Here is a 25095-nt window from a genome sequence, read left to right as displayed (position 1 = left end):
GGCTGACTCGTGCTACGGATCTGCCCAGGCCGCCTTGTCTAGCAACTGGTGGCAATGTCCACTGCGAGTCCTCGTGTCTGGTGAGAAGATGAAAGTCGCGAATTTGGCAACGCAGACCAGACACCAGCTGCACATATCGATGCGCCTGTCGCGAGTCCACAGCTGCTTCTAGAGGATCCTGCTCTTGCGCTCACTCTCTATATCTCACTCTGTCTTGTGTCGCATGAAGGTTTCCTAGACTCCAGCCATCCGACCCTAGCACATCGATGAAGCTCCAATACCAACCACGCATTGATAGATTACATCTACTCTCCGACAGCCTGCAGGGCAAAGATCTCTGGCAAGGCAATATCCTCTTCACTCGCAGCGATTTTCTTGCATCTTTGCAGCCGCCAGACGTCGACATCAACCGCAAAGCGCAGCTCTATCATGTTTGCGGCGCAAGTCTAGGCGCCCTCCTGGAGAAGCGCAATTGCCATGGCATCGACTTTGTCCGTGCCGCCAATATCCTGTTTGCGGAACTCGATCACTACGCTTCACGAGAACCAGCGGCATCTGCAATTCACCCATCACGACTCGTCAGGAAGGAGAAGGGCCGCAAGCAAGTCTTGTCGCGTTTGGCGGCAGACTACACTGCGCTCCATCTATCGCATGTACCTTTCATTCCAAGCTATCTGGATGCGGCCGTCATGCTGCTAGAACTCCTGGAGGAAGTTCATTTACGGGTGATGCATGAGTTCGAACGCCTGAGAGGCTTTGCGGTAGAGACTGGCGTCAATCCGGCTATCTACGACGATAGCCCACAAGTCAAGGAGCCACTCGAGAAGTTTGACTACAAGGTGCGCAAGCTCGTGATCAGTCTGCAGCGCGATGTCGAGGCGTTTGCTAGAGCCAAAGTGTATCGCGAGCTGGATGTCATCATGGATTCGCTGGCGGTCTTTGACTGAGTGCTCCTCCTTCTTGGCTGTACTCTTGATGTACTTGTACTATTAATCTACTTAATCAAGCTCAGACCCTTAGCAACAACTTGCCTACAAAATGTCCTCTTGACTCTCTTGACCTCCGCGTTTGATTTGCGACGACGACATCCAGTTGCTACACCAAGTCGCGCACCCTGTGCCATGGCCATATAGCTCTCTACGCAGCATGAATAAGAGGGCCTTCGAGCATACCTATACTACGCCAGTCCCTAAACGTGCCAGGACAAATGGCGGCGATCTACCGCTCACCAATACAACAACTCTATCGCTTGCTTCACCGCGTGTACCAGCAAGCCCTAGTGCTTTTGAGACATTCCCAGCGCAGGCATTTACACAATTTGTACAAGATATCAAATATAAAGCGACACGGGCGCTTCAAGAGAATGAAGAGGCAGATGCTGCACTGGCAAGAGAACGGCAATGGCAAGCAGACAGGGAGAAGAAGCTGCTGGAGAAGCAAGCGTTGTTGGAGAAGCTTTTGAAAGAGAAGGAAGAGGCTGTTGAAGCGGCGCTTGACCGTGCCATTGAGGAAGCTCAGCGGCCTGTAGCTGCGAAACGGTTACCAGGAGCCAAGCTGCAAACGGATACTAATCAGAGTGATTCAGAAGGCTCGTTCGACGACGACGAAATCTCTGGCCAAGAAGACGTATCCGAAGGTGATCTATTGGAAAACGACGAGGAAGAGGGAGACTACAGTGAGTACTCGGCAGACGAATTAGCTCTTACTGGTGATCAATTGCCAGCAACCGAGCACGACGATTACGATGACGAGTACGACGAAGAAAGCGAAGACTATGATCCGCCCCAGGTCGCACAGCCTCTGGAAATCCTATCCTCGGCTGACGACGACATTCGCCACAGCTTCCGTCGTGAGTCTGCTGCAGACCATGAAGCGGAATTTGAAGAAGATATTGACATTTTCGACCGGGACGATGAGGCGTCATTGGCCGAGTATGAAGAAGCTGTCTCTGTTGATGAACAGAGCGGTGCATCAGTGACATTCGCAGAAGATACTGAAGTCGCCATCGATCCAGAACTCGAGGGCCCCGTCATCGTGCAAGCTCAACCCGACGACATCCTCACTACAAATGACTTGCCGCAGGAAAATTCTCGCGTACTGTTTGACGAGCTTGCTGAACAATCTAGTGCAGAAGCTTCGGACGCCGTGCCAGAAGAGCTCATTCCAGTCTTTGACGACGACGATGAAGCGGTTGAAGCCAGTTCGGCTGAATTGAACAACGAAGAGGATCGCTATGATAACGAGCCGGAAGAAGATCATGTGCCTATTGATGTGCTCTTGGAGCGCGGCGACGAATTGAGTGAGCAAGACCTGAACACTCTGCGATCTCCAAGACACGATGAGTCTTTCACGATTGACACGACGACTCAAGCCCCTGTCTACTTGGAGCCTACCGTCATAGAAGACTCACCGGTGGCCGCGGCAGACGTTTCTGTCGAGGAGATGCTCTTTCAGGAAATGGATCGTGCGCGCCGTCTCAGTCAGCTCGAACAGCAGAGACCCATCGATCTCTTGGTGACTCAACCGTTCAAACTTCCTATTGCAGGTGATCAGACCGTGTCGCGGAGATCGTCAGATGCACCAAGGGAGTCTGTCGATGGTGCACTGTATGCAAATGAATCAAGCGTTCGTGGCCTACCGCCTCGCAAAAGGTCTGACGCCACAAAACGGCCTCTTCTGGACACAGATCATCATGCTCTACATGCGCCAGTATTCGCGCTGAGCCCAGTCGCCGACTCTCCTGTTTGTTCGCCTCGAGACTCGGGCGAGACTCATGACTTGGAGGCTACACCGCCTGCATTATTCGGTGAGAGTGTGATCAATACTGCTGCTGGTATGGAATTGGTGCCAAACCTCAATGAGGCTGCTGAAGAAGTCGTTGACAGTCAAGATAAAATGGCCGAGGCTATTCCGGAAGAGCCAATGACGGCCGTCCCTGAGCAAGAAGCTGCTGTGGTTCAGGGGAATGCGAACGCTCTGCTACAGAGTGATCAAGAAGTAGTCTCACCCACAGAGCATGCCGTGGCAAATGCGCCGATGCATCACTCTGTTGAAGAGACCACGACTGCTGCTGCTCCAGCAGAGCCAATCATTGAAGATCTCTCACACATTGTCGATGCTACAGAAAAAGGCTTTCACGTCGCACGGTCTGCAGAGCAAGTCATCTCTGTGCAAGATAAGCTTGTTGAAGATCAAGCCGGTCGTGAGCTAGCTCCCATGAGTCAAGCTGAAGCCGCCATTTTTGACGAGGAGGCGGAGTATTTGGCCTTGCTGGATGCAACACCTGTTCAAACGTCGCAGAGAGATGAAAGAGATGCAAGTCTTGTCTTGCCAGCTACTGAAGAAACCTTGGCAGAGTCGCCTGCTCCCGCTGAGCCACTTGCGTCCATCATTCCGGACGATTTGGTTCTGGAGGCTGGCGACGATGACGCCTCTGAAAGTCAAGCTGAACCTGAATCGGACTCTGCGTCTCTTCAAGGTGATTTAGCAGACTTTGTCGCTGAAGCAGCGTCCGAGCACGATGAGACAGAGCGAGTTGGTGGTGAGGACGAGCCTTCTACTGCTGAAACGCCAGTAGAGTCGGATGCCGATTTACCTGATCAAGCGAGTGTACAAAATACACCTGCCAGAACGAATGACAACGACGAGTCAGCGGAGGCAGCGTCTCAAGCTGCTGATGCGCTGAGCGATGTAAGCAGGATCGATGTCACTGAAAAGGATGACGCCGACAGGGTCACGAGCCCTAAGTCCGAAGGGCCTATTGAAAATGAAGCGCAAGGGGCTACCAGTACAGAATCATCGAGAACGTTCGAGACTGCTGTTGTGGCGCATCAGCCAAGTGGCATGGCCGCTATCGAGGAAGAGCCAGAAGCAGGCAGGCCAGTGGACGCCATCGAGGAAGAGCCAGAAGCAAACGAGCGGATGGATGATGAGGAGTCAGTCGAGCGCTTGCAAACGCCACCGCCAGTCGACAATCCCGAGGAGATTTTGCACACGCACGCCTTGGCCCCGACATCGCCTGTGCCTGTGATTGTACACCGTTTGCGAGATGGCGCCGAGTATGTCGATGACGGGCATGACTTGAGCATATTGGCAGAACACGATGACTCGCATCATGAAGGCCCTGTTCCTGGACCACGAAAACATTTCAAGCCGCGTGTGGTGATTCGTCGATCTTCACGCTCAACGAGAGGCGCAACCCCGGATGATGCGGCTATTGCAGAAGCGAGTATGAAGAGCAGTGTCAAGGTGAAGAGCGCTGCTGCTCCGACCAAGTCGGCAGGGCAGACTCGGCAGCCGTCTATTGAGCCTGCTGAGGGTGTACGACGGTCACAGCGGAAGAAATGAGGTACTGCTTGTACATGATGTATCCTGGCTGCGTAGTTAATGAGTCTCTGTATGCTGGTCAGTGCCTGCTTGTTCCTGAATCTGCGCAAGTTGAGTCGCAAGTCAAATTTGTAGCGCGCACAACCAGACAGAGACACCCGACAGTGTAGCCATCCAGCATGGATATCAGGCCTGCGACGATCGAAGACCTGGCAGGCATGGTATGCTCTGTCTTGCACGCTTACTGAATGACGCTCACCTTAGCAACATGCAAACCTGTCCAACTTGCCGGAAAATTATCAAATGAAGTACTACCTCTATCATGGTCTCACCTGGCCGAATCTATCCTACGTGGCGACCGATGCAAGAGGTCGTATTATCGGCTATGTGCTTGCCAAGATGGAGGATGAGCCCTCAGCGACACCACACGGCCACATCACGTCACTTTCTGTCATGCGAACGTATCGTCGGTTGGGCCTGGCAGACAAGCTGATGCGACAAGCACAGATGAGCATGGTACAGAACTATGATGCGCGGTATTGTTCTTTGCATGTTCGGCGATCCAATCGAGCGGCGTTGCACTTGTACAGGGATACACTCAAGTTTGAGGTGATTGACACTGAAAAGAAGTACTATCAAGACGGGGAGGATGCATACAGCATGCGGAAGGATCTCAACACGCTCAAGCAAGGCGCCTTTACACTCGATGTGGAGGGCATCACCATGCAGACGCGCGGCATTAAGCTGGCTGAGAAGCAGGAAAAGCCTGTGAGTGATGGGATGAATGTATGATGCATTATTGAGCGGACCACATCATGCTCCCTGAGGCGGCCGTGCACCGTCTGCGTCTGTGGCAGAGACTGGCGGTACAAGCACATCGGCCTTCTCCAAAAAGGTCTCTAGTTCGCCACTGAGGATGTGTTAGATACAATGCCAGACAGAAGGAAGCACTTACCTCTGGTGCATACCAACGAGGATATCACAGCCTCCGACAAACTCCTTGTTGACGTATAGCTGTGGAATGGTCGGCCACTCGCTGAACTCCTTGATGCCTTCGCGCAGCTCCTGGTCTTCGAGGACATTGAAGGCAGACAGCTTCTTTGGGTCGACTCCCTGAAGACCGAGGATCTGGATAGTCGCACGGGAGAAGCCGCACATGGGCTGCTCGGGTGTGCCCTTCATGAAGAGGACGACGGGGGATGCGGCGATGGCAGACTCGATGGCGGTCTTTGTCGCATCGGACAAGGCGCGGGACTGCGAGAGGAGGGCTGGCAGTGCTGGTGTCTTAGACAGGAGCAGCCTGGATGTCTTGAGCAGATGGTTCATGATGGGCCTTGTCTCTTGACTGAGTCGACTGAGTTGACTGTGCTAAGTCTCTTCTATGTCGTCTTTGTCACCTGCCGCCGGATTTTCTATAAGAAGCAGCAGGCGCCCCAACTTCCTCCAACACCCAACACCACACCATGAATGCACAGACAGCGCACTCCTGCTGTGCGCATCGTTTACCTGCCGACCCGGCGACCCGCCTCCTCTCACTCGAAATGAGCTGATGACAACCTCGACCCGTTTGGGACTTGAATCGAAATTGCGCTTTGCGCCCGCTCCCTCGCTCATCCTCACGCTCCTCACTCTGGCCGATCTTCGCCGATGAACACTCTCGCGCTCAAGACTCGCTAATTGCTTGCCTTTTCGCCTTTCCTCAAGAAATCCCGACCCTTCCGTTCGCTCTCTATGGACAATGACCGCTAGGCTAGACCGATGTCTGACTCTTCGCACCTTGCTTGCAACTTGGACAACATGGATCACTCCTCGCCGATTCTGGACGACCGCTTTGGATTGTCTTTTGAACGAACCCCTCTGCATTGGAACTTGGAATAGAGCCCCTCCCCTTCGCTGATCACCTCTGCCGATTCACCTATGACACTTAGGACCTCGTCGCTTAGGACAACGAATCGCCGGGCGCTCGTGTCGCCTTGGCTTTGTGGATGCTTGATGGAGTGCTCGTGTCGCTCTCGCTTGTGGATGATAGCTTGGCAGCGCTCGTGTCGCTCTCAAGGCAGACCCTTTTGATTCCCCTCCTTCGCCCATTCGACTCGCTTTGTCTCGATGTCCCTGCTGGATCGTCCCAACGCTGATTCCCCACTTTGGATCCCTCTCTACGAGTTTGCTTTGCTGGCTTTTGAGTGTTACAGCTTACCGTGTTTCCTCTTAGCCACGTTGCTGAACCGCCTTTGTGCAGTTCCTTTCAAGAATTCAGGGTATGATTGTACTTCAGACAGCTTACTGCAAGCAGTTTAGATGGTTTGGGCAAGGCGAGTGTGCCACTGAATACGGAATGAAGAGGGAGACGGCATTTTGGTGAACGGGAATGATGGCGGCATAAGAGATCCATGAGACTGACTTGCTTGAGTCCTATGGCTTGAAGCAAGTGTCTACGAGTGATGCTCTCAATTGAGCTCTTTGAGCATGTGAAGGAGGTCTCGACTCTACCTATGGCATTGTCGTCCTTCAAACTCACATACATTCTCCTCACTCGAGGAGTCTTTACCTTGGCTGACTCAAGACAGTCGGTCTCTGCAAAGTCTTCTTGCGTCTGAATTGAGCGACTCCTGCGCTGGCCCCTGATGTTGCTACATTGCCACGATACCATACCCCTGACGGCACTTCAAATAACTGACCCACGACGCAAGAACCTGACACTTTGTCTTGTGCATCCATGAGGCCATGTTCACTAGGAAGAGCAAGGATCCTTGGTACGCGATAGACGACCCTCCTTCCGATACTGACGAACGTGGGCGCATGCGATACCGTAGTATCACTGGGAAACGACCACGTCGCACCTCCAATCAAGGCCGCTCACTACCACAACCCAGTGTGGATACCACTATGCACATGGATCAACCACGCACGAGTCCCTTTGTGAGTGTTCGAACAACGAGCTTGTCACCTGTCATGGGACGTCGAAAACCGGGACAATCTGCATCGCCTGCCATGAGTCGTGCGAGTTCGACTTTATCATCGCAGCGGAGTGAATATTCAGAGGAGGAGATGTTGGCGAGTGGGAGGGTGCAGAGAGGTGGCGCTGCTTTGGATCAGGGTGCGTGTGCACCTCAAGGCGAAGGTGCAGGACTATTGACAGCAAGCAATGAAGAAGGGCGTGCAGGGCGTGCAGGGATGGCTATGTCTGACGGACAAGAAGTTGGTACTACAAATGCCCATATGGTGGATGAGGGAAGGAAACGGTCAAGAGCCGTGAGTGATGTCAGTGGTGTGACTGTGAAACCTACGTCTGGTCTGCTCGAGAAGCTCAAGTCCAAGTTGTCTATGCGCAGATGGACTTAGGCCTACCATGCTGGACTCAGCTGGAGTAGTAGGAGTACTCTTTCCATCAAACTGCGTCACTCCATCGTGCCGTCGGATCTGTCTGTGCCGTGGTCCCGTCAGATGTCATCGATCGGGACATGAGTCTACCAAGGTGCCAACTCAACTGGCCAAGGCAGCTGCCGACTTGCCATAGCAGCTGAGCAAGTTAGCAGATTCAGCTCCAGAATAGCGCACTTGATCATGGGGTCACGCATCGAGGATGGACTCCATGACAGACGACCAGGATGCTGTCACTGAAATAGACCCTGGCATCTCATTGCTGCCATCAGTAGCGTTCTGACTCGCCCGACTCACAGAGAGGCCTCGGCCTTTGCTTGGAGATTGTCCGGATGTCTTTGAGCAAGCTTGCTGGATTAGTCACTATATACAGTCTACAGGATCTATAGAGTATAGCTTAGTCAATGACGGCCACTCCGTTCACGAATCGCTTTCGATGGATTAAATCTCCGCAGCCACTTTTACCCCGGATTTTCATGATCAGTCCCACCGGCTGCCAAGTTGCCGAGCATCCATACTCTTCATTGGAGGGCATAATGTGCATTCAGAGCCATGATTCGATGGAGTCAGCCTCAGTCAGCCTCGGTCTTCAGTCAACGCTTTGCATGATTGCATCGAGATGAATGCCTGTCAAGTTGGCGCGAAAATGCTGGGGTCTATAATCAAGATCGAGATCTGTCATTACTTTTCGCAAAGTAAGACATATGGCATTGGCAGACGATGGTCACGAGGCTTTTGCCAGGAGCTTATCCAAGCATAGACTGCATAGTACGCGCTGTGCTGACAGTGCTGTATGGAGTTCTCCTCAAGTTCTCAGCCTTAACTAGTCAATGCAACGGGGAAGTAGACGACTCGACGCGTCTGACCGCGATACGGATGCCGGGCATTGACCGTGCTTGACGGCTCAAGCAGCATGAGGGCAACATGCAACTTGATGCAAGTCGATTTGATGGTGACTTTCAATGGAACTTCCGCGGTCTGAGCTCCGATGTCCAGACTTCGATTCATATGTGGACCGCCGAGTCAGACTGTCCGTGAATAGCACTGACTCACTGAGTACTAAATACTGAACACTAAACAGGACCCAAACACTGCAAACAGGGTCCAAACAAATGGAAGGTCATAGAAAACTGGCCGTTCGCTCGGTGTCCAGGTGTCCTCTGCTGCGTGGGTGACATGCATCCATTTGATTCGTGCACCTTCTGCCGGGCAGTGCTAGCCGCTTGCTGGCATCGTCCTAGCCAACCAATCTGCCCGTGACCTTGTTCCGCCTTTGTTCCGCCTTGTTGGTGAGCCGAAGGAGAAAAAGCTTAAAAACCAAACCTGGCACGGCCGAGTGCGGTCATTGGGCGAGAGAGAGGCCCGTAAGCGAGATGCACAGCTCGATTTCCCCTTAGAGAGGCCGATGCAGTAAGAGGAAGTGAAAAGGGCCCAGGCTAGCAAAGAGAAAAACACGGAGCAGGAGGGGATAGAGACTTCTATTCTGTTTAATTGAGAGAGAGAGAAGAGAGAGGCCTGTACATAGAAGAGCTAAGACGAGTAGAGGCATAGACGAAAATCTGCCGTCAAAGAGAGGCGGAAATGACGTCGAGAAGCCAAGAGATGTCGACATCCAGAAATATGTTTTTTTTTTGTGGTGCTTTGCGTGTTTCATCATGACTTTTGCCAAGCTTGAGGGCCAAGGCGCGGACGTGTCAAGTTGAGGAGTCAGTGATGGCAAGCCAAAGAGTGAGATGAGGATGCATTGGAATAGAGAAGAAAGAAGACGTGCTCGCTGCTGAAGTGTTTGTATGCCTTTTTGAAATTGAAGTGTCATGAGTATGTGTGTGTCGTTAGAGTGGAGAGTGTATGCTGGCAATTGACAGGCTCATGCGGTGTAGTAGAGCAGGTTACGGTGTCGCCAGACACTTGTATTCTCGCCAGACATGGACGGTGGGAAGGAAGGGCGACGCGCCGGAGCCGTTGCCGCTGCCGCTGACTCTGCCGGCCTACTCAGTAGAAATCGCTCGCATGAGGAAGAGAGTAAGGGTAGGCTGGGAGCATTGGACTTGGTCGTAGGCAGGACACTCGGACTGCTGCTGGGTGTTGTGTGTGCAGAGCCGGTTGAGAAGAAGTCGACCTGTGGTGCTTGGTGGGAGGCCTTGGCTGTGTGCTGGTGTGGTAGTGAGTTTTCCAGGTCTGCCATGCGGCACTGTTGGCTGCAGTAGATGCCGCCGAGTGTGTGCCTGTTGCAGATGAGGCAGAAGTCCTGGTCCATGCTTGTGGAGTGTATGGAGGGTATGGTGGGTGGGTGGTTGTGTCTTTATAGTTTCAGTTTCCTACTCAGATCGCGATGGATAGCGGAATACTCGCCAGATTCACCATATTCACCATATTCACCTCATGATATACACAAATAGCACCATAGAGCAAGTCACTACGGCCAGAGAGCAAGTCTAGATCAGGCCCATCCTCTAGCATCACCACTAAGAACACGCCAGCAACACATCCACTGCCACATCGTCACTGCCAACTTGTGCCAAGCTGCAGCACTGCATCTCCATTTGTGTGAGCACGGCCCTTGACCGGAATTTCAAGTCTCAGCATCACGCTTGGACTCCTGAGTGTCTGAGTATGTGAGTATGTGAGGATGAGCATGTTTGTGTGTTTGTGTCCCATGTGCTTTGATGGCATGCACGCAACGACCGTGTCCCTGCAGCTCTCTTTGCGCAGGAGAATCAGGCAGTCTAGCGCTGGTGCAGTGGATACGCATTGATGCACTTGGATCTACATCTACACAGAGCTAGGCATGCAGTCTAGCCAGCAGCTGCAACTGAACAGCATCAAAGCGTTTCATCTGCCAAAGCACGACCAAGGTCAGGTTATCACAAATTACCTTGTCACTTCCTCGCAGAAGACGCCCACGACAGCACGGCCGCGAGCCCAGACGTACGCAAGGCCTCCCGCTCCCTCACACGTCTCTCCCGCTCCAGCCTTCCTGCATCGCATGCATCCCTTGTCTCTCTTCCACCCACAAGCTTCGGACTCTGCACGGGTGCGTTCTCCTTTGAGCAAACGGACTCTCGTCTACTTTCCTTCCTCCGTCCACTCAGTCCCTGCTGCCCGTCCACGTGTGGCAAGACAGCCATCCCTGGACCGGCCTGCCTTACCTCCGATAGCCCCTGAATATGCCTTTGATTGCCGATTCTTGCAGCGGGTGACAGGAGCATGATCGGCTGCATCAACTTGCCAAGTGGCATAGAAGCACGGAATTGTGTTTGCCGTGCATGGGATGTTTCTTCTTCTGCTGCAGCAACATCAGCAACAGCTTGTCTAGACTCACGCTTGATGCGCTTGTTGCGAGTCTGCTCGCGTGATGGACGACCTTGTTCTTCCTGACTGACCACGCTACAACGACGGCGTTTCGTGCTCTTCACGCGTGGCGTCGCGGTGTTTGTGGGTGACATGTCATCGAGCACATGGCTCGCATAGGTATTCGCAGCGACAGCGAGTGCTTGCAGGGATTGTTGTTTTGCTGCATCGAGCGCAGCACGTTCACGACTTGCTTTCAGTGCATCGAGTGCGAATCTTGGAGAGCGTGGTTGTGTCAGTGGGATCTTGAGGACTTGCTTCTGTGTGCGTGGTCGTAAGGTAGGCGGTTTCGGTATACAAGCCGCAGGAATGGGGAGCGTTTCGAGTGAGACGGCAGGCCGTTGGCCAGAAATAGAGCGCGTGAAGCGGACATGCGGTGCGTGTTGCGTGATGGACACCAGGCGGTTCGATTGCTGTCTCTTGCCAAAGCTTGCTAGATGCGGCCCTCGTGGACGTGCGTAGATGGCACGATGCATACCTTGCTCAGGCGTTGTCGTCGCAGAAGACGACGTTGTATCTGGTGACAAGCCCAAGTGTGTAGACAAAGCAACAGCTTGCGGCGAGTACGGGTCTGCCGCATCGACCCGTTGCGACGCATCACGCGTGTGTGTCACGATGGACGCGTCTCGAGCAACGACACGACGCTGAGCAGAGTCCCAAATGACTGCTCCACGAGAGGCAGCAGGCGCTGGTGTGTTGACGCGTCGCTTGATGGGTGCTGGCGTGAACTTGACAGGTGAAAAGGCGAAGCCTGTTCCATCAGAGTCGTAGTCGACAATCACTTCATAGTCTCGCTTTGGCGTTGCAGTTGTCATGACTGCAGGTGTGCCTTGATGGACAGGTCGTGTAGCTTGCGCCTTGATGGGAGAGAAGGTGATGTTGGAGAGAAACGCGACTTCATCGTCACCGCTTGAATCGCTCTCTAGGCCGTGCACGTCTGGATCAAACGTTGCTAGCTGCTGCTGCTTCCGTGTACGCCGCTTGACTTGCTTCTCGATGGGCGAGGGAAGGGTGTCTGCCTCCTTGAAGAAGTCGCTGAGCCTGTCGCCTTTCTTCATGGTTTGTTGTTGTGGTGTCGCGGTCGTCAACAATCAAGTCAGAGACTAGTGCTAGATACAGGAAGAACTAGTACTGATACTGTACTATAGACAGGCTATGCAAGACAGACAAAGTCAATCCTGACCATCAAATGCGGTATGCATAGTACTCATACAACCCACGCGGTGCATACCCAGCCAAATTGAGTTTCCGAGCATGCCACTGCTGTCGAGCTCCCTCAATCGTCACCTGTACACCGCGACGACGCAGCCAATCACGTCGACCGCGTCCCTCAATCTTCTCCCACTGCAAGGAAGAAGCAATATGGAGTCTTGCAAAACCAGGACACTCCAGCAGTGCGAGGCGCGGGAAGAGCGTTGTGAGAATATTGGCAAATGTCACTTCCGATGAAATGACATTTGTGCTGAGCAGTAGGTATTCAAGCTTGGGTAATCGCGCAGCCACTTCCCCCGTCAATTCGATATCATGCGCACCCAATTCCATCAAGCCTTGCGGTAAGAGTGTCAAATGATCCGTCGTCAGCTCCACACCACTCACATTCAACGACGTCAACTGGCGTGGCAGGTGCGCACAAAACAAGTCGAGCTCTGTTGGGTGTGTTTCGAAGGGATGCGTCTTGTTCCAAGAAAAGTGCAAATCAAAGCGTTCGAGTTGTGTGCTTGCTGCATGCTCCATGATAAAAGCCGTCAAATCTGCGGCTGCGACATGCACGCACTGGCTGAGTACGAGACCGTGCAGGCTAGCAGTAACAGGCAGAGAGCGTAGAGCGGTACCCGATACTTTTGTGTTGTAGAGATCGAGTTGCTCCACCTGTGTCAAACGCGGCAAAAAGTCGTCAAAGAAGGTTGACGGCAGGGTGCTGCAGTTGTGGAGCGACAAGTGGCGCACGTTCAATGGGCCGCCTGCTCCACTTGCTACCATGGCTGCAACAAAGCTCGGTGCGTCTGCGCCGCAAAAGTCGAGCGTCGTGAGCTTTGGGAGTGCATTGAATAGGGTATGCATGACGGTAGCGTCCATATCATTCTCCACTGCCTCTGAGAGGAAGACGCGCTCGATGTTTGGACAGAGCAAGAGGCATTCGCGCAATGTGGCAGAGGTGAGCATGGTGAAGTGCTTGTTGCAGTTGCGCGACCTGCCTAGGCCTACGCTGGTGAAGGCGCTGAAATCGAGTTCCTTGACATGCAAGCCGCGAGCAGGGAATCGCCTGAGTTCTTCGAGAAAGCGGTGAAAGGCATGTGGCCCGCTGAAGGGTACGCTTTGGTAGAGGTGTTTGAGGGTGAGGTGGTCGGTGACGGTGGCGACCTGTCTGAGTGTGCGCAGGAGGCGTAGGCGTGCGTAGGTGTCGTCGCGCTGTGTGTGTGCCTCTTGTACGATTTGCGCGATGATTTCGTAGGGGAGGGTGTGTGTCATGGATGTAGCTAGGTAGTAGACAGTAGAGTAGCAGGATATACTCTTAGCTAAGTAGAGAGTAGCTAGCTAGAGAGAAGAAGAGCTTGGTAGAGCTGAATCTGGGGAAGTCGCCGAATGAAAAACAAAAAAGGACAAAAAGGGTTCTCTGTCTCCTGCTGCGGATGGCCCGAGAGATCATGTGAGCAGAGTACAAAGGCGTTTCATGGAGAAGGCCGTGGCAGTGTCAGTGTCAGTGTGTAACAGTGTGATCATAGTGTATGTGTATAATGCAGCTACAGGTACTGCCACGTAATAGGGAACCGGCCCTCCTGCTCCACACCCAGCTGGTTGAACGCAGCAGGCGACAGGTCCACATCATACTCCTTGCACGCCTCGCACTTATCCCGGATCTGCACAACAACACTCTTGCCTCCACGCATCACCTTGATCTTCTTGCCGCAGCTCGGTGCAAGGTTCGGGTTTGCAGGTGAGTCGCGGTTGAACAGTGGGAAGGAGATGGCAGCTACCATGTCGCTGTCTGTATAGGTCTGACCACATGCAGTCAGTCCCAAGTTGTAGTATGTCGCTTCACCACTGAAGGTACTGCCTGACCCGCTCACGGAGGGAGATGCTTCTACTGCAGCGGGCGCTGGAGCCGGTGCAGCAGCAACAGGAGCAGGCGGCGGTACTTGAGCATCTGATGCAGCCACAACAGCGGGCGCATCTTGAACAACAGGCGCTTGGACGGCAGGCGCATTGACGGCTGCTTCAACGAGTGGGTCGGATGAGACGGCGATATTCGCTGCAGGTGCAGGGACTGCAACAGCCTCCGGGGCTGCTGCTGCTACTGCTGGTGCTTGTGCTGCAGCAATGGGAAATCCACTAGGCAAGATGGTGAATGTCGTAGGTTTGGGGCCTATGCGGGTGATGGTGACATATTCCCAGACGACATCCGTCACAGTAACAACTTGGACTGCGCGCTTCTGGTGCAGTGGTTGTGCGTCTCTGTGTGCGAGGACGGCAGCAGCGAGTGAGAAAGAGAGTGTGAGGTGCGAGAAGGCAACCATGGTCAAAAGATTGAATGTAGAGAGGGAAGAGTGAGGGAGAGAAGGAGTGCTGCCGCTGCTGCTGTGTTATATGGTTGATGCCAGGGGACTGACCCTGGCAGTGTGCGGGCTATTTATGCGCATGGAAGGCTGGTCAGTGGTCAGTCAGTCAGTCAGTGCAGTCAGTTGTCGGGTGTTGCCGTTGACAGCTTTGACATCTGCAGCCCAATTTCCGATCCAATCTCATCTCGCATCTATACATGCTGTAGTCATTGGCAAGAGCTATACACCAGAAGACCCAGCAGCTGCTTCATCAGTCTTCACGCTATGGCTACCACTTCCGCCGACTTGTACCACCGCCAACAGCCCAAATAAGGCCGTGTCCAGCGCTTCTCCTGCCTCTGCCCCTCGAGGAGAAAGACAAAAGGCAGTCACAGATAAGTCATAATGAGTCATCCTCGCAACAGTCCAACTTCCGAGGAAATGAGCAGGACAACTAACCTCACCAAGAGCGTCACAAAAGTACTCTTAAATCTCACCCTTGGCGGCCGTCTCATCTGCATGCACACCCTCGCGTCGCACTGATGCGGCTTCGTCTTTTACGAGGATCAAGGCTGCAGGAGTACACTGAATAAGCAAGGCCTCGCGATCAATTTACCTATGAGACACATCGCAGTGACATCGCCGTGCACTAGATTCACTCTCAATATGCTTGTGATTATTGCAGGCAAAAAATCACCGCTGATGGTGTATCAAGCGTCAGAGAACTCAACACGATCGATACGGCCATCAAGAACATCAGGATCGCAGGCCACCGGTAGTCTGCATAACTAGCCAATAAATCCTTCAATGTAGGCTTCGGGCATCGCACCTTTCGACTCCATGAGACCAATACGCAAGACTCGCTGTCGCAGCAATCTGTAACGATACAACACACTGGCGATGGACGCGTCGTGCGCAGAATGAACACCATCGCTGAAGTCAGAGACCCTCAATGCGCCCAACAGACTTAAAAGTGAGGTTCTGCAGACAGTTCATTCGATATTGCCCTCCAACCACTTGCTGCGCATTCTGACACAAACGGGCCTTGCGAGTACAGAGCATTGATGACCGATGCGCATCATCCGTGACGTCTACAGGTCAAACACACTGGGCTGCTACAATGGCGGTGGCAGTCAGGTCCGACTCGATGCATCCGTGGGTAAAGTCGTCATCTTTGCCGGGGCCGAGTCTAGCGAGATGCTGCACTTGCTTCACCACGTCATGAAGACTTGGGAAAGGAAAAGGGGGATGGAGGAAGCATGCGTTGCTGCGATTGCCGATGGCAGTCATATTGCCGTAGAAGTGGCTTTGCAGCTTCTGGTAGTTGGACCAGCAGTCATCGGCAGAAGTGCCTCCTAGAGAAATATCAGCATTGTACCAGCCTGGCCTCAAGGGCGATGCCCATATTCGCGTATCCTTGAGATTAAATTGCTGCCATTGCGCGGTGACGGAGAGTATTTGTCATGCTTAACCTTTCAGCAGCGCTTGCAGATGTGCGGTCAGATGCTTGTGCTGGCACTACATCGTCGTGTATTCGTTCGTGCTTCGTGGTCTCGTCGCTAACTCCCTGTTGCATCTCGGCCTGGCTCTGCGCTGTGTCGATACGAATCGTGAGCAAGACGCTTTCGAAACGACCAAAAAACCCGCGTGCTCTATTTTCCTTCATGAGACCCTGCTGCACACTGCAAAGAGGCATCGGCCCTGGGAAGGGTAAATGGTGTCGCGGATGAACAACTTCGACACGGTGGTTTGGTACAGCTCGCATCACCACAGTGATTAGGTCGTCAACCGAGAATTGCGTCTCATCAAAATCTGGTCGAGCAGCATAGAGATCATTTATTGCCTGCGAGGTGTCAGTCTGCGTCTGTTGAGCTGCTCGATAGCTTACATTGGCTCGCCACTCGCGGCTTGCCGACAAGTCTGGCACCAAGAACATCTCTCCCAGCTTCGTATAGCCGACATCGCCACACAACTCATGAAGGGGAGACTCCGCAGAGCGCTGGTACGGTGCGCCCGTGGAGTCAATGAATGTCAAAGTAGCACGCTCAACAAAGTTTCTGTAGGAGATAGGATCCTTAGCAAAGCGTGAGTCGCGTACAACATATTTATGCCATGCAGCTGCATGTTGTGGTGACCAAAGCACCTGGGGAGTGCACAACTCTGATCTGTCGCAAGGCTGGCATCTCGAATTTGTAGGCACGAGGCATTGATCTGTGTCACTCGAACCGGTAGAGCGACCGTACTGGGCGTAATGTTTGACAAATGCAGAGTGCTCCCCTCCAATGGCCATCCGCAAAGGGAGAAGGCTGAGACCGAGGCTGAGAGATATGTCACTTGCATATGCAGTGTAGCGTGTTGGGTCCGTCCACACAGAGAGAATCGTGAAGCTGTCAGGTATCCAGAGATTGCGCCCAGCGTATAGAAATTCGAAGCGATCAGCCTGCACTTCAGGCATGATGCGCCTGAAGAATGCCTTCAGATCTCCAACAGTGAACTCGGTCTCGTCAAATGTGGGTCGCTGAGCGTATATTTCGTTGATGCGCTGGAATTAGCAACCACTTTGAGACGGGTTTTTTCACCTTGGCTCGTTGCTCTTTGTCTAATGCAGGCCGCTCATGCCGCGGAAAGAGGAATTCGGCCAAAATATCAGAAAACTTGACTTCTTTAACCGTTGAGATCAACTTGGAGCCCGGAACTTGATTGAGATACTCTGCTTTGAGAGTGGAAAGCTGAAAAGACGCGAGCGGCAGTGCATCGACCGCTACCGTCTCTCCCAAAAAGCGCGGTATTCTCTCGACAAATTTGCGCCACGCTCTGAGGTATTGCGCAGAAGACACCAAGGAGAGATCGGGACTCAAGGTATCCAAAGCATGGATACTCATCTTGACCTGCTACAGTTTTTTGGACGCAGAGTCCTGCCTTGAAGAGAGCGCAATGTAAGGCGCCAGCTGTAGGCTAATCGCAAGTCTGCAGAAAGCACTGCCAAGCACAGCCTGTAAACAGCGCAACAAAAAGAAAGCACGTATACAAGCTAATTAGGTGAGAGCAAGACCATGTGCAGCGTGCGGTGGCCTGTAGATTGTGCCAATGATGTTCAGAGCATAGAAGCTCCGCAGGTGTGGTTGTACAAACTGAACAACGTTCGTCACAAGCAATGGAACTTATTGCTCGTAGTTCTAACGTTCCTGGCCACGTGATTGGCCTTGAGCAGATGAGGTGATGGCACAAACTATCCGCACCTAGACTATGACCAACAATACATCAACAATGATGCTGTGTATAGCTACGAGCTGTGCGTACGGAAGAATATGTGAGGAGCGTTGATGCTGGAATTTCAGTCGTCAAGTCATCCTCTTTCGCGATCTCCGGCGAATTGGCAACGCATGCGTCATGATGTACAGGCTCTTTACGCTGCATCCATGTCATTTGTTGCTTAATCCACTAGCCTCGTCAGCACAAAAGGCATTGCTGCTTGTGGCGCGTGGGTGCTTGCGTGTATGGGTCTTACCTCAACTGAAGCTCTAGAGAAGATTCTTCCAACAAGGATGTCACCAGTGTGGGAGGATGTTGGCATCGGGTACATGTGATGCGCCGAAGGAGCTCTTCAGGATCATCCGCTCGGCTCTGTATCACACCTCGGGTCCTCGGCCTGCCATCGGTCAACTTCCTGTTGGTAGCAATCTGACCAATGTACCTCAGCACCTTGGAGCACTTGCCTAGCATGGTCTGAGTTCGCTGATATGCTCACTTGCTAAGATATGCACATCTTGATGGTGTACATGACGGAAAGGTGTTGATGTTGAATGTCGGCTGCGGCACAACAATGCCGAGCAAGTCTGAAGAGCCCAGTATGGACTTATTGAGTGGTCTCGTAGACCACGTAGTCGAATCTGCGTCTTGTGCTGTACCTGAGGCCATCCGCATAACTCTACACCTTGTCTTGGCTCTAGGCATCAGCCTGCTACACCTGCGCTTGACCAATGACCACACTCACAAGCCACTATGCAGATGGCAGTGCCAGTCTTCCTGCATACCCTCCTGCCTGCCTGTCTTTTGATACGGTCTGGATCAGCTGGTGTGTCGCTGTTTGCGCTTGTCTGTGTAACGGTCACTCAAGATCTCATTTTGCGCAAGCCATGGCCAATGCTTGCCGCTGGGTGCGGTACGCTCTCACAGAAGATTCTACGTGTCTACCAGCTTCATGGCGTCTCTCTCTTTGCCGCTGTACCTGGAGAGCGTCGCAGTCTCGCTCCTCATTTGTTGCCTTCGTTTCCTGCTCGCGGCTGAGTATAAAGAAGCTGCCCTCCCCTCCTTGCCTTCTTCTTGTAACGATGTTCGCCCTTCGTCACACTTTGTAAACTCAACAAAGCTTGTACAGGCACTCCAGTATGTCGTCAGTCCCCGACGTACCTTCCGCCCAGTCTGATGTGCCTTCGCCTCAGGCCGACGGGCTTCCCTCTCGCCAAGCTCTTCTTGCTATGCAAGAGACCATGATGCAGCGCATTGCACAGCTCGAGGCCTTCGCCGCAGCTGCTACCGCCTCAGCAGCCGCCTCACCACCCGTCCCTGCACCCACACCAGCAGCCAACTGGGCCAAGACTGCCGTCAAGATCGCGGACCCTAAACCCTTCGACGCCGATCTTCTTGGTCAAGACGTGCGCAACTTCGCCGCATCCTGTCGCCTCAAGATGCAGGCCTGCCCTTACCTCTTCCCAAATGAGGGCATAGCCATCGCCTGGATTCTCCAACTCCTCCAAGGCGATGCGGCGAAGTGGCGCGACGCGCGTGCAGTGGCGGACCCCACAACTGGCCTCATCTCGTTTCCTGGACTGCCAGATGCCAATGCAGTTCTCGCCACCCTCAAGCAAGGAAAGGAGACCTCCGTCAGCGTCCACCTGGCCGAGTTCGAGCGTCTCACTCTGGTCTTGAATATCACTGAGGAGACCAAGTGCGACATGCTTCTCGGCACACTCAACGAGAAGTTCACCGAAGCCCTCTTCAAGCTCGACGAGGTGGTCGACAACAACTACGCGGCCTTAGCGCAGCAGGTTGTCAAGGTGGAGTCGCGTATCCAGAAGCGCGAGAATCTCGCAAGGCGCTTGAACAATTCCACTGCGGACCTCGCCAGAGTCGCAAAACGCGACCACCCCTATCAACCTCTGCAGCAGCGCCTTCGCCCTGTTGCCTCGACGTCGCAGGCGCCTCAGCCGATGGAAATCGACTCCGCCACATTCCGGCCCTTGACTCCCGCTCAGAGGCGAGCGCGAAAAGAACAACGCATCCGGGACGACCTTTGTGTTTACTGTGGTGGAGCAGGTCACTGGCAAGACAAGTGTCCAAAAAAGCCTCGGCAGTCCCCAAATGGACCCGGCAGGAACCAGTAGGGCACTCCTGGGACCGGGCCATTCAGGACCCTCACGCGCCTTCGCTTTTGTCTGTTGTAGACGATAGCGCAAATCTCTGTCTTTTCTCCATCTCTCTGCCTCCTCTCTCGTCTCATCCGCAAAGTGTCTTGCCTGTTACCGTCTCCCATGGTGATAGGTCCCTCGACACGTTTGCCCTCCTAGATTCCGGTGCAACAAGTTGCTTCATCAGCGCGACTTGTGTGGTCGAGGCCGATTTCCGAACCGTGACCCTTGACAGCGCAATCCCGCTGAAAGGCTTTACGGGCAAGGAACTCGAGTCTGCCTCTCAATTCACGTCTCCCCTTCGCATGACCATTGGTAACCACCAAGAATGCCACCACTTCGTCGTTGCTGAGCTTTCTGGCTACGATCTCATTCTTGGCACCACTTGGCTTGCGAAGCACAATCCTGTTATCGACTGGTCTGCGTCCACAGTCCAGTTCCCGGCCTCGTGCAAGGCGCACATCAAGCAATCGCCGTCCAACACAATGCCGCTCCTCCAGTCAATGCCAACGTCATGCAAATCCACATGGTGTCGCTCAAGTCTTTCGCCCGCTAGCAAAAACTCACGATGTTCTCCACATCGATCTCGCCGACATCTATTCCGACGTCGAGCCAGACCTGCTACGCGCGATACCGGACAAATATCACGTCCTTCTCCGCATCTTCTCGAAGATTCAGGCTGCCCGCCTTCCCGATAATGCTGCTTACGATCACAAGATTCCTTTGTTCCCGAGCACCTCGCCTCCTTCGACGGCGCTTTATCCCATGAGTGCAGAGGAACTGAAAATCCTCAAGGAATACTTGGACGAACAGCTCAAGCTCGGCAATATCTCTGTTTCCGAAAGTCCAGCTGGCGCATCTGCCCTTTTTGTCAAAAAGAAGGACGGGTCTCTGCGTCTCTGTATCGACTATCGCGGCCTCAATGCCATCACCGTCAAGAATCGGGCTCCTCTTCCTCTCATCTCTGAAACCTTGGATCAATTGCACCATGCAAAGATTTTCACCAAGCTTGACCTCCGCGGCGCATACAACTTACTGCGTATTGCGCCGGGAGATGAATGGAAGACCGCATTCAAGACTCGTTACGGGCACTACGAGTACAACGTTATGCCTTTTGGACTTACCAACGCTCCCGCTTCTTTCCAGACGTTGATGAACACTGTGCTTCAACCTTTCCTCGACAAATTCGCCGTCTGCTATCTTGATGACATCCTCATCTACTCCCAAACGCAGGACGAGCACACTGAACATGTTCTATCAGTTCTCAAGGTTCTCGACGAGCACAATCTCTTCGTCAAAGCGGAAAAATGCGTCTTCGACGTCGACACGGTCGAATTTCTTGGTTATGTCGTGTCTCCCACCGGCATTGCAATGGACCCCGTCAAGGTCAACGCCATCATCAATTGGCCTCAACCAAAGTCAGTCCACGACGTCCAAGTGTTTTGTGGTTTCGCCAACTACTACCGTCGCTTCATCTCCAACTACAGCAAGATTGTCAAGCCGCTCTACGCTCTCACAAGCAAGGCGACCAAAGTGTTCCTTTGGAACGATCAAGCTACCGCGGCATTCACTCAGCTCAAATCATTGTTTTCTTCTGCCCCTATCCTCGTTCATTTCGACGCAGACAAGCCAGTGGTCATTGAGACTGACGCCAGCGACTTTGCACTTGGCTGTGTCATGTCCCAAGCCGATGCAAACGGGATCCTTCGACCCGTGGCTTTCCACAGCCGCACCTTCTCGCCTCCAGAAAGCAACTACCCAATCTACGACAAGGAGTTGTTGGCAATTCTTGATTGCTTCAAAGCATGGCGCCACTATCTGGAGGGCTCTGCACATGCCATCACTGTCTTCACCGACCACAAGAATTTGGAGTACTTCAACACGAACCGACTTCTCAGTTCACGTCAAGTACGCTGGTCCCTCTTCATGTCCAGGTTCAACTACAACATCGTCTATCGACCTGGTGCTCAACAAGGCAAACCTGATGCACTAAGCCGTCGCGAGGACCTCCGGCCTTCCGAGGGGGATCGCAAATCAACTCGCACGATGACTTTCTTCAAGCCAGGTCAATTGTCACTTGCTCCTGTTACTCTTCGGACTTCGCCAACTTCAAGGCAAGTCACCTCTGTGCCGTCTGCTCCCAATTTCCCAGACAACGACTTCCGCGCTCGCATTATTGCCGCGTATTCCGCTGATCCACTGGTGCAAGACGCTCTCGACGCACTTCAGCAGCCTCCTTCGACGTCAAGCCGTCCATCTTCTCCGTCGCCAAGTCGTTCCTCCTCGCCAGCACCTTCTGATGCATCCCATCTCACTGCTGACCAGCCTTTTTCTCTCGACAACGGTCTTCTCTTCTACAAAGACCGTGTGTACGTCCCATCTGATGCTCCTCTGAAGCTGGCTATTCTCCAGCAACATCATGACTCGCCTATCTCCGGTCATTGGGGTGTCGCCAAGACTCTCGACCTTGTCTCTCGGCAGTACTATTGGCCGTCAATGCGTGCTTACATCCACGATTACGTCGCAACTTGCGATACGTGTGCTCGCGCCAAGGTCTCGCGCCACAAGCCTTATGGCCTGCTCCAGCCTCTGCCTGTTCCAGAGACTCCATGGTCCTCTATCTCGCTAGACTTCATCGTCAAGCTTCCACCTTCGGACTCTTTCGATTCTATTCTTGTTGTCGTCGATCGCCTCACCAAAATGGCTCACTTCATTCCTTACCATGAGGCCACCGACGCAGCAGGCTTCGCAGCATTGTTCATGGACAGAATCTTCACTCACCATGGCATGCCACTCGATATTGTCTCCGATCGTGGCTCTGTCTTCGTCTCCTCGTTCTGGAAAGCGTTCCTTGGTCACTTCGACCCTGCTGTCAAAGCACATCTGTCTACTGCCTATCACCCTCAAACAGATGGTCAGACAGAGCGAACAAATTCCACCCTCGAACAATACCTTCGGTGCTTCACCAACGCCGATCAAGACAATTGGGTCAAGCTCTTGCCAAGAGCCGAATTTGCCTACAACAACTCGGTTCATGCGTCCATCAAGACAACACCCTTCTTTGCCAATTATTCTTACCATCCTCGGTCTGGTCTACGCTTCGATGCCACTACCGATTCTCGCAATGCTACTAGCTACGACATGTCTCAACGTCTCAAGCTTGTTCAACAAGAACTCAAGGATCATCTCAAAGACGCTCAAGCTGCTCAAAAGGCCTTCGCTGATCGTCATCGTCTTGAAGCTCCTCCCTTCGAGCTCGGCCAGAAAGTCTGGCTCAACGCCAAGAACGTCCAAGCATTGCACAAACAAGGCAAATTCTCGCACAAGAATCTCGGTCCTTTTCCCATTACCGACACAATCCACGACCGAGCCTTCCAACTCCGTCTTCCTGCCTCGATGCGAATACACAATGTGTTCCACCCTAGCCTCTTGTCTCCTCATCAATCACCAGAGTCCCTCGGCAAGGCCTACCTGGAGCGACCTCAAGAAGCTCCCGAGCCTATCGTCGTCGGCAACAACCTGGAATGGATCTACGATGAAATCATGGCTATTCAACCACGCGGTAGCGGCTTCCAATACAAAATCCACTACGAAGGCTTCCCACACGATGAGGACGAGTGGATCCCTGCTCGTGAGGCCTACCAGAATGCTCCGATTCTTGTTCACGACTTCCATCTCCGCAACCCCGATGCTGCTGTCCCATCCTACGTCAAGCTACCCACTCGACCAAGTGCACTTCGAGACGCAGCGCCTGGAGGAGGAGGTTCTGTAACGAACACGCAGCCTTAAACCTCGCATCCGACTTTCCCGCACCACATGCTCTAGCAACTCATCGCGGCTCTTCTACCTTCCGCCATTCAACGACGCTTATCACCTCAGCACGTTGCCTATCGTCCCGCGCCTAGCTTCCTCGCTTCCGGCAACGCTCTGTCACGTTGTCCTTACTCGCTCTCTTACTCGTCGACGACGTCTACCACGTCGTCCCTTGTTCTGTCTCTTCCTTATCTCGCAGCTCGGACATCTCCACTGGGCTCATGCAATCTCGCTTCCCCTCTTCTTTCACTGTTCTCCTGCTGAGAGTCGGCTCCCGTGGGCTCCATCCCCATCATCGCCATCCGCTCTCATGCTGGTACCTGGTAGACATAAGTAGGCAGCCTTCCGCTGTCTTGTTCCTTAGTTTACAATTTCTATTCTTGTCCCCTACATCTCGCCCAAGTCCTGTCTTCAGCACAAGCATTCGTCCTGTCCTGTTCGCCCTTCGTCACACTTATTCAGGTAGGTGGTTGCCACATGACCGGCAATCGTCACCCCTACTGACAGAAGCACTGCCGTTAGAGCGATACTGAGGATCCACCATTTGATGGATGCCGGTTGCGACTAAGGAGGTGAGCAAATCGCGTGTGCGATGACGAGAACGAAAGCTTACGGTAAGTGCTGATCCATGATTGTTTTGGGTGTGTCGTTCTCGTCATCGCACACGCGTTTTGCTCATCTCCTTAGTCAAGTACAACCAGATCGAGGGATCAAATTCTGACTACTTAGCATCGCTTTAACGACATTGCTACTCCCTGTCGGCGTCACAGTCGTAGGGTACGTAGCTAATGTCTATCTGAATAAGGAGTTAGTGTGCCAGCAACATGGGACTTTGCTAACTACAGCTTGTCTCCCTCGGCAGAACTTCTGGCTATACGCAACCATACGGAAATCATCCAACTCAAGCTCGAAAAGCTTAATGAGAGTGTTGATCGCCTCACCCAGCTGCTGGCCCACTAACACAACTAGCCTCGGTGTAATTGCGTAGAGTAAGAAGCTCTGCCTCCCTTTAAGCTTTTCGAGCTTGTGTTGGATAATTTCCGTATGGTTGCGTGCAGCAAGAACTTCTGCCGAGGGAGGCAAGCTGTAGTTAGCAAAGTCCCATGTTGCTGGCACACTTACTCCTTATTCAAATACACGTTTGCAACGTGCCCTGCGACTAAGACACCAAGAGGCAGGAGCAACGCCGTGAGAGCGATGGTGACGATCCACCATTTAAAGGATGCCGGTTGGTCTCGACTCAGGAGGTGAGCAAAACGCGTGTGCGATGACGAGAGCGA

At 53.1% G+C, this 25095-nt stretch overlaps 11 protein-coding genes across 11 annotated transcripts; 5 read left to right on the top strand and 6 right to left on the bottom strand.

The window, feature by feature from the left end:
- Positions 1 to 77: 77 nt before the first annotated feature.
- On the top strand, positions 78 to 1047 carry BCR37DRAFT_232051 (uncharacterized protein). The gene has a single exon (XM_040866514.1). It carries the CDS (start codon positions 267 to 269, stop codon positions 945 to 947), a length of 681 nt encoding a protein of 226 aa, XP_040721827.1. The 5' UTR covers positions 78 to 266; the 3' UTR covers positions 948 to 1047.
- BCR37DRAFT_232608 (uncharacterized protein) lies at positions 979 to 4464 on the top strand. Its single transcript, XM_040866518.1, has one exon. It carries the CDS (start codon positions 1147 to 1149, stop codon positions 4345 to 4347), a length of 3201 nt encoding a protein of 1066 aa, XP_040721826.1. The 5' UTR covers positions 979 to 1146; the 3' UTR covers positions 4348 to 4464.
- On the top strand, positions 4436 to 5456 carry BCR37DRAFT_232504 (acyl-CoA N-acyltransferase). The gene is made up of 2 exons (XM_040866517.1): positions 4436 to 4547; positions 4591 to 5456. Exons 1-2 carry the CDS (start codon positions 4506 to 4508, stop codon positions 5116 to 5118), a joined length of 570 nt encoding a protein of 189 aa, XP_040721825.1. The 5' UTR covers positions 4436 to 4505; the 3' UTR covers positions 5119 to 5456.
- Positions 5140 to 5652, bottom strand: BCR37DRAFT_403961 (thioredoxin-like protein; the record flags this gene model as incomplete). The annotated part of the gene is made up of 2 exons (XM_040872046.1): positions 5140 to 5236; positions 5282 to 5652. 2 exons carry the CDS (start codon positions 5650 to 5652, stop codon positions 5140 to 5142), a joined length of 468 nt encoding a protein of 155 aa, XP_040721824.1.
- Positions 5653 to 6329: 677 nt separating this feature from the next.
- BCR37DRAFT_384782 (uncharacterized protein) lies at positions 6330 to 6678 on the top strand. Its single transcript, XM_040870294.1, has one exon. It carries the CDS (start codon positions 6433 to 6435, stop codon positions 6622 to 6624), a length of 192 nt encoding a protein of 63 aa, XP_040721823.1. The 5' UTR covers positions 6330 to 6432; the 3' UTR covers positions 6625 to 6678.
- Positions 6679 to 7050: 372 nt separating this feature from the next.
- BCR37DRAFT_395967 (uncharacterized protein) lies at positions 7051 to 7668 on the top strand (the record flags this gene model as incomplete). Its single annotated transcript, XM_040871695.1, has 1 exon — positions 7051 to 7668. The coding sequence occupies one exon, from the start codon at positions 7051 to 7053 to the stop codon at positions 7666 to 7668; it is 618 nt and encodes a 205-aa protein (XP_040721822.1).
- A 1906-nt stretch (positions 7669 to 9574) lies between these two features.
- On the bottom strand, positions 9575 to 12116 carry BCR37DRAFT_395966 (uncharacterized protein; the record flags this gene model as incomplete). Its single annotated transcript, XM_040871694.1, has 2 exons — positions 9575 to 9898; positions 10857 to 12116. 2 exons carry the CDS (start codon positions 12114 to 12116, stop codon positions 9575 to 9577), a joined length of 1584 nt encoding a protein of 527 aa, XP_040721821.1.
- A 53-nt stretch (positions 12117 to 12169) lies between these two features.
- Positions 12170 to 13660, bottom strand: BCR37DRAFT_384777 (uncharacterized protein). The gene has a single exon (XM_040870293.1). The coding sequence runs from the start codon at positions 13525 to 13527 to the stop codon at positions 12244 to 12246; it is 1284 nt and encodes a 427-aa protein (XP_040721820.1). The 5' UTR covers positions 13528 to 13660; the 3' UTR covers positions 12170 to 12243.
- A 139-nt stretch (positions 13661 to 13799) lies between these two features.
- BCR37DRAFT_338940 (RlpA-like double-psi beta-barrel-protein domain-containing protein-containing protein) lies at positions 13800 to 14108 on the bottom strand (the record flags this gene model as incomplete). Its single annotated transcript, XM_040867317.1, has 1 exon — positions 13800 to 14108. A coding segment is annotated over one exon (309 nt), but the record flags the coding sequence as incomplete, so codon positions are not given.
- Positions 14109 to 16017: 1909 nt separating this feature from the next.
- On the bottom strand, positions 16018 to 17476 carry BCR37DRAFT_395963 (uncharacterized protein; the record flags this gene model as incomplete). The annotated part of the gene is made up of 3 exons (XM_040871693.1): positions 16018 to 16437; positions 16483 to 17136; positions 17174 to 17476. The coding sequence occupies 3 exons, from the start codon at positions 17474 to 17476 to the stop codon at positions 16018 to 16020; spliced, it is 1377 nt and encodes a 458-aa protein (XP_040721818.1).
- Positions 17477 to 24512: 7036 nt separating this feature from the next.
- BCR37DRAFT_384760 (uncharacterized protein) lies at positions 24513 to 25095 on the bottom strand (the record flags this gene model as incomplete). The annotated part of the gene is made up of 3 exons (XM_040870292.1): positions 24513 to 24622; positions 24661 to 24899; positions 24938 to 25095. Coding segments are annotated over 3 exons (456 nt in total), but the record flags the coding sequence as incomplete, so codon positions are not given.

This window comes from Protomyces lactucae-debilis, assembly GCF_002105105.1.
Source record: "Protomyces lactucae-debilis strain 12-1054 chromosome Unknown BCR37scaffold_34, whole genome shotgun sequence".
Classification (NCBI taxonomy): domain Eukaryota; kingdom Fungi; phylum Ascomycota; class Taphrinomycetes; order Taphrinales; family Protomycetaceae; genus Protomyces; species Protomyces lactucae-debilis.
This window is presented reverse-complemented; position numbering and strand designations above follow the sequence as displayed.

Bases quoted from the DNA above. Each gene is read 5' to 3' on its own strand.
- BCR37DRAFT_232051 (XM_040866514.1), top strand. From the start codon at position 267: ATGAAGCTCCAATACCAACCACGCATTGATAGATTACATCTACTCTCC.
- BCR37DRAFT_232608 (XM_040866518.1), top strand. From the start codon at position 1,147: ATGAATAAGAGGGCCTTCGAGCATACCTATACTACGCCAGTCCCTAAA.
- BCR37DRAFT_232504 (XM_040866517.1), top strand. From the start codon at position 4,506: ATGGATATCAGGCCTGCGACGATCGAAGACCTGGCAGGCATG. The intron at 4,548-4,590 runs GTATGCTCTGTC...CGCTCACCTTAG, and splicing joins TCGAAGACCTGGCAGGCATG to CAACATGCAAACCTGTCCAA.
- BCR37DRAFT_384782 (XM_040870294.1), top strand. From the start codon at position 6,433: ATGTCCCTGCTGGATCGTCCCAACGCTGATTCCCCACTTTGGATCCCT.
- BCR37DRAFT_384777 (XM_040870293.1), bottom strand. From the start codon at position 13,527: ATGACACACACCCTCCCCTACGAAATCATCGCGCAAATCGTACAAGAG.